Genomic DNA, 17285 nt, shown 5'->3' with positions numbered 1-17285 from the left:
AGATCACTTCATAGATACCGCACAGTTTTGTATCCTTGAATTTGTTGAAAGTTTGCAGTGGAGGGTTAAAGTTTTTCAGTGATGGTTGCTGTGTGAAAACTTCTTGGTTGTTAAACGCCATTTGTGTGACTTAGTGGTAACTGTGTTTCTTCCTTTCAGATCAAGGAGCATCCTTCAGCTTCTTGAGCTCCAATTCCTCCAGCACAGTGGTACCCACCACTTCAGCCAACAGCAGCAACGTGTTTGGCAGCAGCCTCTCTTCCTCAAACCCTCCGCCAGTTCCCACTCCCTTTGTGTTTGGACAGCCCAGCAACACTGTGACCAGCTCTGTTTTTGGCAATCCTGCAGAATCTGCAGCATCTCAGTCATTTGGCTTCTCTCAAGAGAACAAACCAGCAACCACATCTTCCAGCACTGGCTCGACTCTGACTCCGTTTCTCTTTCGTTCAGGAGAGAGCAGTACCAATGCAGCAAATTCAGGATTTACTTTTGGAGCCACAACTACATCAAATTCAACAGGTACATTTTAAAAAGCTGCTCTTCTCATTTTCTCATTTTTGCCATTATGTAGTAGACTAAGGAGATGCTGTTCCATTAATATTTTACTTTGGAAAATGTGCAGGCTAAATGCATAGAAGTAGAGAAAAATACTGAGGATTTATATCCAGCAATGTTAATTTTCCTTCAGTGTGGAAAATACAGTTTAGGAATGAATTGGCATCACAGTAGTTTTATTGTAAAGGACAAACCTTTACTGGATTTCAGTTTGTACGGGAGCTTTTCTCCATGGGAATGATAATTTCTTTATTCAGCCACTGTTAGTCCAGTGTTTACAGTTAGAAGTCAATGAATTACAACTTTCCTGCTTTTGCGCTTCTATACCTAAAACTCTGAATTCCTGGAAATAATGTCAAGCTTTGCCAAGTCCTTCCCTCACAAGTGTCTATAAATGGAGTACCTCAACATGCAATTAATTAATGCTGCTTAAGGGTTGGTTTTTACTAAGGAGCATGGCCAGTGCACGTTAATTTTCTAGCAATTTAGAGAAGACAGCAGTAAGAAATACAGAGTTTCTTCATGTTTTATATTTGTTACTCCACTGCCTGAATTGCATGAACAAATGCATGACTAAATACACCAAATTATCTGTATTCCTATGAGCCATGGAAGATATTGGAAATAAGATTGTATCTGTCAGGGAAAGACTTAATCTAGTTTGATCCTGATGGCTTAACTTTGTCAGTCACAGAAGTTTAATTTGCACACTTTTTTGTGGATCAGAAACAGAGTCCTAAATTACAACAACCAGCAGATCAATTTTAACTGCTTACATTCAGTGTAATTTTGTTAGTAAGTGACACCATATTTCAAACATCTTCACAAATTCAGAAACCTAAGTTTTACCATGTATCTCATCTTGGAAAGAAAGTCAGCTGTTCCAAGTTATGGCACAATTAGAGGGTATTTCCTGTTGCATGAGCATTAGTACTGCTGTTTAAAATGCCCCTTTGCCATAGCAGGTCTGCCATGTACTTTCAGAGTCACTGTTCAGGTGCATTTCATGATTTCTGCTGGTCATGCAGCTCAGCCGTTGGGCTGGTTCTCTGTTGATGATAGGTAGAGAATTACTCTGCTAAGCCAAGATTTTGAGATTACTGCAAGGTTGATTTGGCCTCCAGAAGTTGATAATGGTAAACACTTAAATAGGAGAGGGGTGAAGCTGCTGAAAGGAAAATATGTATGTTCTTCTAGTCCTAATAAATCAGGAGCTGTATTTTGCATGTTGTAAAAATCCAGTTTGAATGAATATTCCATGCGTGTGGTAGAAACAGCTTTCAGTAAATGCAGATTAAAACACACTGTTTGTAGGAATCTGTCTGCACAACATGAAGAGGCAGTGCGTTAGAGATTTAATTTTGTCTGACTCTCACAAACACAGCGTTTCTCGTGTTGCTTAAAAGAAAAGATGCAATTCCTGTTGTGGCTGAGGTAGTGTCTGTTTGATATACTCCCACAACTCGTTTGAAATGAGGATGAGTATACAGCCAGCAGACCTGAGGCTTGAGATCCTTTTGTTTCTGGATTCATTCTGGAGAGCGGGAGGTAAGGGGCCCACACTGACGTCCCTCTCTGTCCCCAAGGGTCGTCGTCTTCGTTCCTGTTTGGCTCTGGGCCCGCAGCGCCGGCTGCTGGCCCGGCCTTTGGCACCAGCCAGCTACCAGCATTCGGGCCGAGCGCGGGCTCGGGGCAGCAAAGCGCTCCCAGTTTCGGGGCGCTGGCCACACCGTTGTTTTCCGCTGCCTCTCAGCCCGCTCCCTCTGCCTTCGGCTCGGTGACCAGCAGCACTCAGCCCTCCGTGTTCGGACAGCAGGCAGCCCAGCAGCCAGCCTTTGGCTCCGGTACCCCCAGTGCTGGTGAGTGCCCACCGTCCTCTCCTGTTTAGGGATTACATTTATTTTATTTTTCATGAATTATATGGAGAAAGACAACTTCAGCCTTGTGCGTGTATTTAAATATAGGAATTGCTGTCCATAAAAGTAATGGGTATAGAGTTGTCATTTATGTCCCCGTCCTGACTGTGGAGACACAATGTACCACAGGTATCCAGCTTCACAATAAGCCTTCTCCACAGGAGACTTAGCAGACATGGAGGTTGCAACTCTACAACTAAATTTTGAGCTTTATTTTCTTTAGAAACCTAATAATTAAAAGGAACTGTTGAAAACCACGGAGTAATCACTGGTAAGATTGTGTAAAACAAAAGAGCAAACACAGTGCAAAATGGTTATTTTTGTATTTGAGAATTGAATCAATCATTTTATTGCTTAAAATACAGTCAGAATTCTTTGGGGGATTTTTTAAGCATTTATGGGTTAAGACTGTATTAAGATCTTTTTACCAATGAAGTATAAAATGCCATGGGAAAGGGGCAGAGAATGAACCTTGTAACTTAAGAAAGATCTGTTCCATACTAGTAATAATGAAAAAACAAAACTAGTGCCAGAATGTCTATTTGATATCACATCAAATACTGAAAGGGAAAAGCCTCCTTTTTTCCTCTCAGAAGTTTTACAAAATAGCCTCCATTAAAAGTAGCTGACATTTTTGTACTGAATCAGTAGATTAGTACAAGCAGATTAGTGTACGGCACATTACTCAGTTGATCTTTCATTAATCAGATAGCATTTTAAAGGTAAAGTTCTCTCTGGATTTTCTGTATTACTTCTTAGTTTACTCTGATAATTGGAATGTTTGGGGTTTTTTCAGACAAGGTACTCCTGACACTTTAAAGGAAAGGAAGTCCCCAGATCCATTGCATGAACACAGGATAGTTTGCCTGAATATAAATTTACAATTTAAGACTTGCTTAATAAACTTCAATATGCACAGGTATAAATCTAATAGTGGCATGTAAGCTAGCAAACAACTAGTTATCAGTGTGCCAGCAGTATTACTATAAAAATTCCTTGTGTGAATGGATGGATGGGCAGAGTCCAGTGGGAGGAAGTTTAATAAGTCCAAGTGCCAAGTCCTGCATTTTGGCCACAATAACCCCCTGCAGTGTCACAGGCTGGGGATGGTGTGGCTGGACAGTGCCCAGGCAGAAAGGGACCTGGGGGTGCTGGTGACAGCAGCTCAGCATGAGCCAGCAGTGTGCCCTGGTGGCCTGTATCAGGAACATCCTGGCCTGTGTCAGGAACAGTGTGGCCAGCAGGAGCAGGGAGGCGATCCCTTCCCTGTACCCAGCACTGGTGAGGCCACACCTTGAGTGCTGTGTCCAGCTCTGGCCCCTCAGTTTGGGAAGGACATGGAGACCCTGGAGCACATCCAGAGGAGGCAACAAGGCTGGAGAGGGGCTGGGAACACAAACCCTGTGAGGAATGGCTGAGGGAGCTGGGGGTATTTAGCCTGCAGAAAAGGAGACTCAGGGGTGCCCTTGTCACTCTCCACAACTCCCTGAAAGGTGGCTGTGGTCGGGGGGGCTGGTCTCTTTCTCCAGACAGCAGCTGACAGAACCAGAGGACAGTCTCAAGATGCGTCACAGGAAACACAGGTTGGATATTAGGGGAAAGTTTTTTACAGAAAGAATGATAAAGACTGGAATGGTGGAGTCAAAATCCCTGGATGTGTTTAAAAAAACACTGGATGTGGCACTTGGTGCCATGGTTGAGTTGAGGTGTTAGGGCAGGGGTTGGACCCAAATGTCTTGAACGTCTCTTCCACTTGTGAATTCAATAAACTGTTCCTGTAGTAATCTGACACTTCTGGTGGACTCCCCCAACTTTGTCATCTCAAGCAACCTGTTAAAAGAATAATCTTTAAAGATAATGGGGAAGAACATGAGAATTTTACTGAAAAGGATGAACTCAAATTTCTTCCTTCTGCTTCCACCCCATCTTCCCAGGTTCTGTATTCCAGTTTGGAAGTAATACTACTAATTTCAGCTTTCCAAATAACCCAGGAGTATTCACTTTTGGTGCAAATCCTCCTGCATCAGCAGCTCCTGCACCACCTTCTGGTACTTCGGGATTTTCGTTCAACCAGGCTCCAACATTTACAGTGGGGTAAGAGACCATATCAGAATTTCCCTTGAGCTTCGGGTAATATCAGTGGACAGTGTTCAGCCTCTACTGCTGTTAAATCATGAGGTGTTCAGATGAACCTTGGAGTTTGAAACTAAATTTGGCATCCTTCCTTTTATTAGCCTGACTGGCTAACTAAGCACCGCTATCTGTAAAGGAGCCTAGCTGTCAGGAGTGTCACACATCAACACATGTGAGATTCTCTTGTTCTTGAAAGGTAGAACCCGATCCAGCCATTATGCTGCTGCTTACCTTCTGAATAAGAGAGATTTAATTGGTTTCTGGAACTCTCTTCCTCCTGTTCGTCATTTGCTGCTTGTTGCCAGCTGGTAACTAGTGAGACAAGACTGTGAAACAGTTGTTCTGGAATATCTGCTCAGTGCTGCTACTGAATTTTCAGCTACACTGTCCTAAACTCTGAACTACTAATTTCTTTTAATAGGACAAATGGGAAAAATGTTTTCTCTGCCTCTGGATCTTCAGTTGCTGGTCGGAAGATAAAGACTGCAGTTAGACGTAGAAAGTAAACGCCTGATCGGTAAAGCATCAAAAACATTGGAAGCAGCTACTATCCTGAATTGTTGAGCTTCTACCCTGACTGAATTGTTCAGCTACTATCCTGAAATGTTCAGCTACTACCCTGAATTGTTCAGTTACTGGGATTGTACCTCACGCTGGCTTGTCGGAAGTCAGATCTGCCTAAAGGAATATAAAACTTAGCTTTCCTGTCCTTCCCTCCCCTCTCCCCGTTACGTTTTTTTGGTAGCAAGTAAAGTTGGCAACAAGGCTGTTCTCAAGCAAAAGTCTCAAGTTACTTCTTTCACTGACTCGGCATGGTCTGGCTGTAGCCCTGAGTAGAGCCTGCACAGTGAATGGCTTGTCCGATACCTCTTCATCCGCACCACTACGTGCGCTCATCCGCGTTTACTGACGCCTCGAAATTGTAATTATATCAGCGAGGGATGCTGTATAGAGTAGAGAATGTTGATAACGAATGATTTCTATGCTGAGTTTGTGCTGGTGTATGTGTGAAGTGAGTGAGTTTGGGTGTATTGTGCACTAAAATTTTCCGATAGGGGAAGACTGATTAAAGGATGATCCATGCTAAGGACTTGTTAGATCTGTAGTTCTTCATTTAATAATTATATGCTATTTCTATATTTTCATTCTTACAGCCCTTTATCACCTGTCTCGCCTTGTTATTTTATTATGAGATGTGTAAATACGATTTTGTTTCTCTATGTACTTTTTTGGCATAACAGATCTGTGAAATTGAAATTTTAATTTTGTGTGTTACAGCCATTTTTGTTTAGTATTGTCTCAGATTTTATGTAAATCCCATTATTCAAAGTTGCCTAAATCCATTTAGAAAATCTTTAAAATTGGGAATTCTTAAAGTAAGTTTATTGGCTTTTCTGATCCATTTTTGTTTGGACCAAAAACCAGTATTGTACAAAGTATTAAGTATATATTTTTATATTTACTGAAATGGACTGTGGTGACTTTGGATAATAAGGAAAAGTTTAATATTAAAGCCATGTTTATTACAGTATAATTAACATGTTAAACCATGGGATAAATGCCATCAATAAAAACTGCGAAATATTACCTGGCAATTTTAACTCTCTGTGAAGGCATCCCCAGCTGTAACTGTATGAGATGGTTCCCTCAACCTGAGCAACGTCTCGTGCTTTCTTCAGCCTCTGCTTTTTCCCATTGATTTTAGAGGATCTTAAATTTAGAAGTCTCCTGTTAGGAGGGAGAGTTTTACTGTAGGCTGAAGCTTGGAGCAGCTGAGCAATGTGTCAGCTGACTGCAGTTAATTTTCTGTAGTGCTATTAAAGAAACCCAACCCAATGCTTGTAAACATTCAGCACTGTTCTAACTGAAGACTGGAAATGAGTAATAGGGGGTGGGTGCTTCTGTAGCAGTTACAGGAACTTCTTTGAGAACAGACACTATTCTAGTAAAATCAGAGGAAATGCTTGTTCATCTGGGGACCCACAGCTGAATTTGTACCAAGTCACAGCAGTCTGTCTCTGCCTCAGACATTAATTCTCCCCTCAGCTAGAAGGGCAGAGATTGCATCACTGTCAGTGGTGTAAATGTCTCCAGAAGCACTGCTGGGGCCGTGGCTGGCACTTCTGCCACTCATCCCAGCACTGCTCCCTGCTCCTGCAGGTGCTGCTGGTAGGAGATGCCTTTCAAGCACAGGCTGGACATGACAAGGCAAAGGCCTCCTGCTCTTTTCAGGTGTAGGGCCCCAGTCACTGTTTCTAGAAACAGAAAATGCTCAGCAACTTGACTTTCAAACCACACACATTCTCACTGCTATTGAGGCAGTCAGTCATGCCACTGTAGCGACGAAAGGATTATGTGCAATTACCTGTTTCCAGCTGTCTACATGTGAAAAATGCCAGAGATTTCCACTTTGTCCCCCTTAGCCCTAAATCACCTGCCAAGCACTTGTCCTTCAAGCAGAAACAAGCCATATCTGGGATACAGCTTGCATAAGAGACAAACTAAAAGCCAGCCAACAGCACAATGTATACCTGTTTCCATGACAGGCTCTGTGTTCTTGCATTGCAACTGTTTGCTTTACCTGGTGGAAAGGCGGTATTTTTCTGCAGGGCAAGAGATACCTTCCCTTATACCTGAATTGGTAGTAATAAAGTTTTAGCCAACAGTGTTGCTTTTCCCTTCCTCCCCCATCCCTCTTTTGAATCCTAGTTTTTAGGTCACTGCAAGAGTAAAGAGAATAAAAGTTCTTGTGAATAGGCAAAAATTATCCCAGAAAGGACTTTTAAAGTTGGTTCTGATGGCTTTAGCTTTCATCAGGCTGATTGCCATGCACAGCCTCAGTGCTTAAGTCTTTGAAAGAATGGAGCACAAGCCCTGTCAGGAGCAGCTGAGGGAATTGGGGATGTTTAGCCTGGAGAAAAGGAGGCTCAGGGGTGACCTTATTCTCTACAATTGCCTGAAAGGAGGCCAGCGGGGGTGGGGGGGCAAGGTTGGTCTCTCATCCCAGGTAAGAAGTGCTAGGACAAGGAAATGGCTTCAAGCTGGTGTCACAAGGTTTAGACTGGATGTTAGGGAAAAAAATTAATGGAAAGGGTTGTCAAGCACTGGAAGAAGCTGTCTGTAAGTAGTAGGATCACCATCCCTGGGAGTATTCAAAAAATGTGATTAAGCAAGGGCTCTAAAAACAATGTTCTAGCCAAGACAACTTTTCTTCCTTTACTTCAAAAAGAAATATTTAAAGTAGTTATCTAAAATGTTAGTGACCTCATTCTGGAGATGTAATGGATGGCAAAACATCCATTCTGCAACCATAAGCACGGGATCTATTCCTGAATCATCATTCCCAACGAAAACTGAAATGCAAGCACAATACAGACATTCACAGAAGACCACAACTTGTCCAACAAAATACTGCAGCATCTGAACACATAACTAATTAAGTTATTACACCTGGAGACAAGAGCCATAACCAAGCTCTCAAACATTTCTACTGTCAACCAAGCCATTGGGCAAAGTTGAAGGCAGGGTAAGAACTGCAGCCACTGAGAGTGGCATGTTAAGCCTAAGAGAGGAACATACAACAACTGATCAAAAAGTTCCATACTCAGAGTTCAGTAGAACATTAATATTGCTTACATTAATTTCCTGAGATGCTAATAACATGACAATAAATGAATCATCGAAGCGATATAGTCATGCAAAATATTAGGTTTCTTTATTCAGTATTTAAGTTATTCTGAATATACAAACAATTAGCCAGAATGATAAAGTGAAAATAACCAGTATTTGTACTTCTGCAGATTTAAACCCATAACACATTTCAGTTAATGTTTTCTGCATGCTCCTGAAACACATTCACTTCTGTTCTGCATTATATGCAAGAAATAGACAAGTGCTTTCACTCAAAACAGAAGCAAAAAAGTTACCTTTCATTAGCATGGTCTGTACTGTTGCTGGCTCCAGAATTATTTACACACACCAGATCACTAACACTGCAGTGTAACACCCTTCCCAGAGGAAAAAGCAGCTATTGTTTCACTTCTTCATTAGCTTGGACAAGTGAAGTAAGTGACAGTGCTTGAGACAATCATGCAAAAAAACTTTTCACATCAATGTTGTGAGAAAATACTTAAAAGGTGAAGAAATACGATCTGTGAAGCAATAATAAAAGACACTGATAACCACTGCTGATCTCTCTAAATACATGGCAATTTAATTAACATCATTTGCCTTGCTGCCTAATACTGCAGGTTTCTCCCTCCGTATCCTTTGACAGGCAACTGCCTTCAGAAGAACTTCATTTTCTAGTTATCTGCCAACATGCAAAATTGTAGGAGCAACATTTCTTTTAAGGTGGCATATTCCTAGGGATCTGCTTTCCACAAACTGACAAACAGAACAGTTCCTTTTTGCAGTTAAAGCAGACAGGTTTTGTCTCATGAGTCAGAGGTTAATACTCCTGGATTTAATACGTATTTTCTCTCCCAAACTTCTTTGGTGTCTATGAAAACTCCAATACTTTGAAGGTAGTTGCTGGCATCATACAGGAACCATACATTTTCTTCAGCTTCTGAATCAGTTCCTATTTAATTAGGGCAAAAGATTCCAACAGACACCTCAATTTCAGTTCTGGGGTAGGTCTTTTATTCACTGGGGTTTCGAGGGGATGTTTAGAACCAGTCCGGAAATCTCATTTTATGGTATCATCTGACTCCATTTCTTCTGACCACAATAGTTCCTGCTACAATATCATAGGCTGTTCTGTTGTGCTGGAAAAACAGCAGCGTAATGAACGCAGGAAAAAATGATGCAATTGAAAAATTCTTGATCAAAGCTCGTACTGTGGACCTGAAATCAGAATAGAACATTCAATGCCTTACTTTCACTTTTCTGCTTACATTAGTAATTAACTTCCAAGTTTAGTGCCCAAGTTTTGCACAGCACAACTAGAGGAGATTTAAGCACCTACCCTGAAAAATACTGCATGTGACTGAATAATTACCATTTTATTCTTAGATCACAGAATCTGACAATAGCTGTTGCAGTCTAATTACTGCAAAAGTCAACAACAAAGCAACAGTGAACTTCCTTCCAAATCCCCCGCTTTCGACACTGTTAACCTGAATGCAGCGAGACTGAGGCAGGAGCACTTACGTGGTCATGCTGACATTAGAGGATGGAATGACTAACACACGGCTGGGTGCAATAAGGACGGAAGTTTCACACGTCACAACTCGCAGTCCAAGCAAGAATTTCCCTGGGGTTGCTCCACCTGCTCCCCAAATACAGATTATCTGTAAAAGAGAGGTTATTTTAAGTCCGCACATCACCGTGTTGTTGACAGTTGTCCCAAACTTGGTTATCCTCAACTACGTGAATGTCATAAGCTTCAACATAATCCAAAATACCGTTAAGAGGATTTACTTTATTGGCCAACGACAACATTATTTTTAAAAACCATTTCTTCAACAACTCACAACTATTAATTACAGGGGTTAATGTTTATAAGTAGTTACCTCATAAAAGCAGACTAATAACCTGTAGATGAGAGCTACTATCATCATTTTCTGCAAATCTTCCATGGACGTATCTTCGTCTATTTCTTCTATGATGTAATGCATGGCAAATTTAGAGATGTCCCTGTACAAAATAAAACTGAACTTTAAAACCATCCTTCTCCCAATACCAGTGTTACCCCTTTAATACCAGAATTCACTCCCTCCGTTCTGGTATTATAAGACAACAAAAGCTCCTTGCCCTCTCTGATACTAAACAAGTCATTAAAATTCAGAACACTCAGTTTCATTCTGAATTACTGCCTAGTTTGTTTTGTCTTTTTCATTAAGCAAAGATCATTCTTTATTACCACTTTTGTACAATGGTATCCCTGGGTAGTGAGCTGCAGAATTGTTCTGAAAATTCTCACACTTCTTGGGAGGTAAACAGATTTTGCACATAATCATGGAACTTGGTACAAATGGAAGGCATTCAAGTCTCCAAGTATCTTCTTACACTACACTCAAGGAAAAAGAAAAGGGCACTCTTTACAAATGCAAGGGAGAAGTTGGCAGTCTCCCTAAGAAATCAGGAGAGCCCCATATCCTCCTCTGCATGATCAGGGTTCTCATCAGGGTTCCTCATTCTCATTCTTCACGGCTCACCATACTTGTCTGGAGGCACCTTGGTATGCAATAGGAGGATTCAAACATAAAGCAATTCAAACCTTAAGGTTTTCAGCCTAACAGAGCTATGCAAAGCATCCGTTTGGAGTTAATGGCATATTTTCATAAGAAACTCCACAGATGTAACATTCTTATCTGATACCTGTAATGGATATACTTGCAACACACTAAGGCAAGAATTTCTCACTCATGCATCCAATTAAGGCTCAGGTAGAACTGTGCAGTCCCACTTTGAAACAGTCCATCTAATATTTGTACTACCTGCCCTCCTTTTTATTCAGACTTGAGGACAGAAAAAACCCTCAAACAACCCAGGAATTAAAAAACCAATGTAGCACAACCTACATTTCCTTTCAATGCAGCTTTGGCCTGAAGAGAATAAAGTTCTTGAGCCTGTGAGGGCCTGTGCTTTCCATGCACACCAGGTCTCTTAAGCAGAAAACCTCTCAGAACATTTCTCTGAAGTTCCCTGTAAGCAACTGTCTCACAAAATTATTAATATTGAAAATGCTGTAAATTACTCTTTCATCACTTTACAGCAGAAATATTCATATAGTTGTTCCCCATCTTTCCACTGCTTCACTCTGTATCATTCTCTACCTACTAAAGGCAAAGTAGAAACACAAACTATCAGGTTACAGGTGATGGGATCTGGCCACTTAACAGAAATGAACATTTGGCATTTTAATTGCTGCTTATCTGAACAAAACCCAGCAATCATTTACACTGACATATTTATTGTTTTGGATTTGACCTTCTTCCACACCCCTTTCTAGCTGCAGGTGAAGGTGTCTGCAAGATGTCATCTGTATGTCTGTTATCAATTTACAGTCAGGCAACGTTTGGATGGTTCTTGAGCAGAAAGCCTGGGTTCCAAAATGCGTTTGTACAGTAGTGGAATTACTGACTGCACCAAGATCTCAACTCTTAATCAGACTGGAATACTGAGTACACCAACCCAAAGCAGAATAAGAGAATTAAGGAGTAAGATATCTACAGTTAAAGAAGCAGTTAAAAAAGGAAGTGTTTGAGGTAAATGACTACATCTGTGTTCAAAGATGTGAAATGACCAATCTTTCAGTCTAGTGTATGGTTGACACACACACTGATTACCTGCACTTTTTAAGAAACCAATTTACACCCAGTGAAGCCTGCAGTGTGGCATTATTCCTAGAAACCAGGATGTATTTTCAAAGTATATACATATCTGATCTGCTTGATCAGATTTTTTTTGTGGGGTTAGCATTGCTTCGGTCAGAAATCTAAAATACAGCCCCACAGAAGATGCTATACATTAACATGAAAGATGCTAAAATTAACTTAATCCCAGCCAGATCCAGTACATTTTGAACACTGTTCAAAAGTCTGTCCATGTTTTTTCTTGAAAATTCAAAGAACTTTTTTGTAATCTTGCTATTCTCCCCCTCCATAAATGTGCAAGTCTAATCTTTTCTTAGTAGTTAGTGACTTTGAGAGCCTACAGACCAGTACAAATTCTGTGTTTCCATAGCTGACCCAAAATCAGGATGTATTTACAATGAAGTTAGCCTAGTGGTGCTGTTCCTCAACTTCTGTCAGTAATTTAATGATACCATATGCAAAAACATACCATAAATACAACCTGACACCTCAAAGAGCATGAAAAGCTTAAAGCTGTATGTAACAAAGCTTTAAATTGTTCAACTTACTTTATTCCACTGAGGTGCATAATACTTAAAATGATGGTTGCCTTTATAAAGAACAGAATAAAAAAATCCACCATCTCTGCTATGAACCTGTGTGCCAGAGAAGGGATAAGGAACTCCCGACCTGCAACAGAAATAGTTCACATTACCCAGATTTTACTGCACTAACACAAAGTTAACACCAATGTCGAAAGCAAAACCCACATTAACCTCTCTACAAGAACATAATCTAGAGCTCTGCTCACATGCTTTTTGAGAACATTTCTAAAGATGTATGCATAAAAAATAATCTGAATTGTTTAAGTTGAATTTGAAGAAGCTTCTTGAAGAACTTCAGCTGTTTCAGAACCGAGCCTCTCATAATTAATAATCTCATAGGATCACAGGCAAAATCATACCCTGCTAAAGAACTGAAGTACAGAAGATCAGTTTTTGTGTTCTTTTGTTTAGAATAATCTCATAGAGAACAGATTTGTGTAAATCTGAGAGGTCAGATTAAAAAGCAAATCAGACCTACCACAACTTTTTTATCCCTCAGCACCAAGGCTTCTGTGTATACCAAGTACCAGTTCTCAGAGTAAAACACTGTTTTATCTCCACTCAAATACAAACAGGAATGGATGAAAATACTCGACATAAACATTTCTACACGTTACTTTTGATAAAACACAGCATACTGCTCTACCTCCAGCCAGAAAACATAACATATTCTCCTATTTAACTGGCCACATGCAAATGGCCACAAACTAAGGAGCCACAAGCTTTTGTTACTCCGGTGATTTGAGCAAAGAAAATATTAGAGAGTGTCTTAGAAAGTTTCCAAGAAATAGTGTTGCAAAATAATTTCATCTGGTCCCAGCTACTCCTCTATTTTCCAAAGGACACGACTCTCACATGTAGCATGCAATGACTCACATCAATACTTCACTTAGAAATGCCTTTCTACTACCAGATGGAACCTGTGGAAACAGGGACTGGTTTTGTTACTGTTTCTGAGAATGCTTATCCCCAGAGAGAGTAAGGACAAAAGAGGAAATAAAATCACCCTACTCTCTAGTCTCAAAAATCATCATCAAATTTCAATGAGAACAAGCCACCCCAGTTCAGCTGCTGACACTGATGCTGCCATGGCCCCACGAGCTGTGAGAGGCCAAGCCAAAAGCCCAGAGCACTTTTCAAGGGGTAAGAAGAATCTGGCAGAGATTATGTAAGAGCCAGCTCTTATTTAACATCCCTGGGTTTCTGGAGCTCTGTTTCACACCTGCTGCACTGATCACTCTGCATCGACAGCATCAAGCAGCCTGGTTTGAGGCAGCAGGGTGGCCACAAAGATGGGCATGCTGCTGGCCAAAATTGGGCCTCTGAGGGAGGCTGGCAATGCCTCTGTGATGACATATTTAAGAAGAAAATCAAAACAAAGTAATGACTTTTGCTTCTAGTCAGAGAAGAGGAGGAGGTGAGAATATGTGAGGGAAACAACATGGAGACACCAAGGTCAGTGGAGAAGGAGGGCAGGAGGTGCTCCAGGCACCAGAGCTGAGATTTCTCTGCAGGCCATGGTGAGACCGTGCTGGAGCAGCTGTGCCCCTGCAGACCATGGGGATCCACGGGGGATGCAGAGATCCACCCCCAGCCCGTGGGGAGGTGCCCATGCCAGAGCAGGGGGATGCCTGGAGGAGGCTGTGGACCAGTGGGAGACCCAGTGGAGAGAAGGAATCCCTGCTTCCAGGGAGCAGCCTGTCCTTGGAGGACTGCATCCCATGGAAAGAGAGGCCCACGTTGCAGCAAAATGCACTTCGCAACTGAAGTTGAGCCTGTTTTTCCCATGAAATAGTCCTCCTTGTCCTTATCTCACTCAAGAAGCCTCCTTATCTTTTTTTTTCTTTTTTCCCCTCCTTCACCCAGCTGTGGCAGAGGAGGGTGAGCAAGTGACTCTCTTGGTGCCTGGTGCTGGGCCAGTGTCAAACTGTGACATGTATAACACTAAAATAGATTTCACTGGCATTGTCAAAGCCCGTCCAAGTTCTCTAATTCTAATTAGAGATTCTTCAACTAAGGCATGAGGGAACATAGCCAGTTTCCTAACCCTGGTTTGAGAACACAGTGCCAGGTGAAAGCTTTCATCTGCTCCATAAAAGCAGCACATTTGTTGGAGTTGGTAGCAGAGACTGATTTATTCACCACTGAATACATTAAATTAAATGACTGCCTAAAGAAGAAGCTACATGGGGCTAGGAAAATAAGTATTCAAATTATGTTTAACTCCATCATATTAAGAAACCTTGGCAACCCTTAGATTCTGGCAGATTTACACTGCAGCAATTCAAGCTGTTCGTGATATCAGAAATCCACTCTTTTGCCAAGGGTTACTATTTATTCAGCAAGGACAGCCAAATTCAACATCCATCCAGCTCAATGTCTAGGATATTACATCCACACAGTGCTCAAGAGGAGTTTGCACCAGTCACCCTCAGGGCAGCTGGGGCCTGGATGCACCTTGTGCCCTACTGTTCCCAGTGGATCAGCAGTAATCTCCTGCAGTAAGGCAGGGAGGGACCAGGCAAAGGAGTGTCTTCAATCATGGTGACCGTCCACAAAGAGCCAGCCACTGCCCAGGGTGCTGTTAAATTCTGCTGCTCTGACACACACCTGCAGGCAGACTCAAGAGGCAGTTAACAATCCCACTTTTTGACATTCCAGTTTGAAATCTTCCACATTAACATAAGCTGTCACTTATTTCAGCTTACATAAGCACAGGGGCTGTAAACTGCTCTGGCACAGGGACAGATACATGACCTGCCCTGCCTTGCCTCACTGCTGTGTGGGCAATAATCTGCAGCAGGGAAGAAGGAGCCATAATCACTTTAGCTGCTCCAGATATATCCATCTGCAATCTGCAGCCAAAGCATCAGCCCAGCAGTCTTTGTTTATAACTGGATTGTATCGCTGCATCCCATACCCAGTCCCCTCAAGAAGGCCAAGTGTGTTGCAACAGTATGCAATAATCAGAATAACCATGTTCAGCAGCATGAAATGTTATTCATGCCCCAAATAACCTTTAACATATGGAATTAGCTCCTGAAAAAAACAGGTAAAATTCCAAGATTCATTTCAGCCTAGCCTTTGTCCAACCCTCCCTTTAATGACTGGTAACATCAGTTCATAACCGAACTATAACAGAACCAGGGCATAATTGCAGAAAATACTATTCTGTGTCCTAACCATGTTTAAAAAAACATCTGCTTAAAAACATAAGAAAGAAACAAGCTCAGAGGCTAGGCTCCCTTCCCTTGAAAATAAGGAAAAAAAGAACAAAAAACATCTTCCACACACATACGGCCACTAAGCTTATGAATAATGTCACAGATCAGCAATGTCGTACTTTGTCCTGCAGAGAGAAACGAGCTCTGGCATTTTTCCAAAGTCCACCAGCAGTGCTCTCCTCCACAGTTTCCTACATTGCTCACAGTGGTATGAACATTCAAGGAATGTGACCTAGGCACTCCTCAACTTGTGAAGAGTTGCTGCTGCTCCAGGTTTTACCTCTCATGTAATCAGAGTGAGTTTGCTTTATTCCTGAAAAATATAAACAGAAGGCCTGCTGTGCACTGCCTTCAATGTTTACAGCTGCAACAGACGTTTGTTTATCTCGGGTTCCACTGCCTAAGCTTGTTCAACGTCAGCATGTTTTCACTTCTCTGCTTCGATTTCACGAAATTATTTTATTTGAGCACCAAGAGCTCACTCAAGCAGGCAAAGATAGCTTAGATTACATAATCCAAACGGGCTACTTATAAAGCTAGATGCATTACAAGACTGTGACCACAAGAATAAGTTCCAGTGGAAAAAAATCAACTCCTTTGTATGCAAGAAAACATCTTTACAAGCTCTGAAGCTGTAAGTCGATGCAAGTCAATCCCCCCAAACCTGCTTACGTATCAGGTTCTGGATTTACAACCTCGGTATTAGGGCTGTCACCCTGTATCCAAACTTGTTTATGGACCGAGTTCCGGCCTTACGGCCTCGGTACTAGGGCTGTCACCGTGCGTCACACGGCACAGCCACATGCCCGGGGCCGCAGCCAACGGAAGCGCAGCGACTCCCAACGTCGCACAGCCCCGGCTTCCCTCCAGATCCCCCTGCGCGGAGCAGCGGCTCTCCCCAGGCCCAGCCCCAGCCCCGGCCCCACTCACCCGCCGGCCGCCCCGTGTCCCTGGAGGCGCCGCTGCTGCTGGCGGCGCTGCCGGAGGCCGCCCTGGGCACGGGGGACACCGCGCCCGCCGCTCCCGGCCAGGCTGGGGTGGCAGCGGCGGGGGCGCGGGGCCCCGTCTCGGCCGAGGCCGTGTGTGCCGGCGGCGGAGCGAAGAGGTAGAAGGGGCTGTAGTAGGCAGCAGCGGCGGCGGGAGGGGGCGGCTGCGCGGCGGCGGCGGCGAGGAAGGCGGGCGGGCAGCCCTGCCAGCCCAGGTACCCGCAGTACGAGTCCCACAGCCACTGATGTACGCGCCGTGCGTACTCCGCCGCGCTCAGGGGCTTCGTCCCGCCGCCTTCCGGAGGGGAGCACGGCGGCGGTGAGGACGCGGTGTTGGTGTTGGCGTTGGCTGCTTCATCTCCGGCGGGGCTGCCGCCCTCCGCCATCGCCGCCGCCCCAGCGCCAGCCCGGCCGCGCTCCGCCACCTCCTCCATCGCGGCGGGCACTGAGCGTTCACCGCGCGTGCGCCGGGGCCGCGCCTCGCCTCTCCCACTTACCGCGGCGAAGGGGGGGGGGAAAGAGCCTGACGAGGAGAGCACTGAGCCAGGGGAGAAACAGGCTTTTC

The 17285-nt window shown here is 43.2% G+C and overlaps 2 protein-coding genes across 3 annotated transcripts in view; one reads left to right on the top strand and one right to left on the bottom strand.

The window, feature by feature from the left end:
* Window positions 1-6191, top strand: part of NUP153 (nucleoporin 153) — a 44234-nt gene extending 38043 nt beyond the window's left edge. For both annotated transcript variants that reach the window (XM_064705233.1, XM_064705232.1), the window contains 4 exons: window positions 160-519; window positions 2142-2414; window positions 4406-4565; window positions 5026-6191. In XM_064705233.1, coding sequence (XP_064561303.1) covers window positions 160-519; window positions 2142-2414; window positions 4406-4565; window positions 5026-5110 — 878 coding nt within the window. In that variant the 3' untranslated portion in view covers window positions 5111-6191. The remainder of the gene's footprint in view (window positions 1-159; window positions 520-2141; window positions 2415-4405; window positions 4566-5025) is intronic.
* A 2106-nt stretch (window positions 6192-8297) lies between these two features.
* Window positions 8298-17192, bottom strand: FAM8A1 (family with sequence similarity 8 member A1). Its single transcript, XM_064705231.1, has 5 exons — window positions 16665-17192; window positions 12475-12595; window positions 10121-10244; window positions 9759-9898; window positions 8298-9452 (listed from the first exon to the last, which is right to left on the bottom strand). The coding sequence occupies exons 1-5, from the start codon at window positions 17152-17154 to the stop codon at window positions 9308-9310; spliced, it is 1020 nt and encodes a 339-aa protein (XP_064561301.1). The 5' UTR covers window positions 17155-17192; the 3' UTR covers window positions 8298-9307.
* Between the last annotated feature and the right edge of the window lie 93 nt (window positions 17193-17285).

Source organism: Zonotrichia leucophrys, chromosome 2 (genome assembly GCF_028769735.1).
Source record: "Zonotrichia leucophrys gambelii isolate GWCS_2022_RI chromosome 2, RI_Zleu_2.0, whole genome shotgun sequence".
In the NCBI taxonomy this organism is placed as follows: Eukaryota; Metazoa; Chordata; class Aves; order Passeriformes; family Passerellidae; genus Zonotrichia; species Zonotrichia leucophrys.
The sequence above is the reverse complement of the archived record's forward strand: the minus strand, read 5'-3'. Positions and strand labels throughout refer to the sequence as shown.

Excerpts from the sequence above, each read along its gene's own strand:
- FAM8A1 (XM_064705231.1), bottom strand. The coding sequence starts at position 17,154 with ATGGAGGAGGTGGCGGAGCGCGGCCGGGCTGGCGCTGGGGCGGCGGCG. Across the intron at positions 10,245-12,474 it reads ATGCACCTCAGTGGAATAAA|GGACATCTCTAAATTTGCCA; the intron begins GTAAGTTGAACA and ends TATTTTGTACAG. Across the intron at positions 9,453-9,758 it reads TCTAATGTCAGCATGACCAC|GTCCACAGTACGAGCTTTGA; the intron begins GTAAGTGCTCCT and ends TTCTGATTTCAG.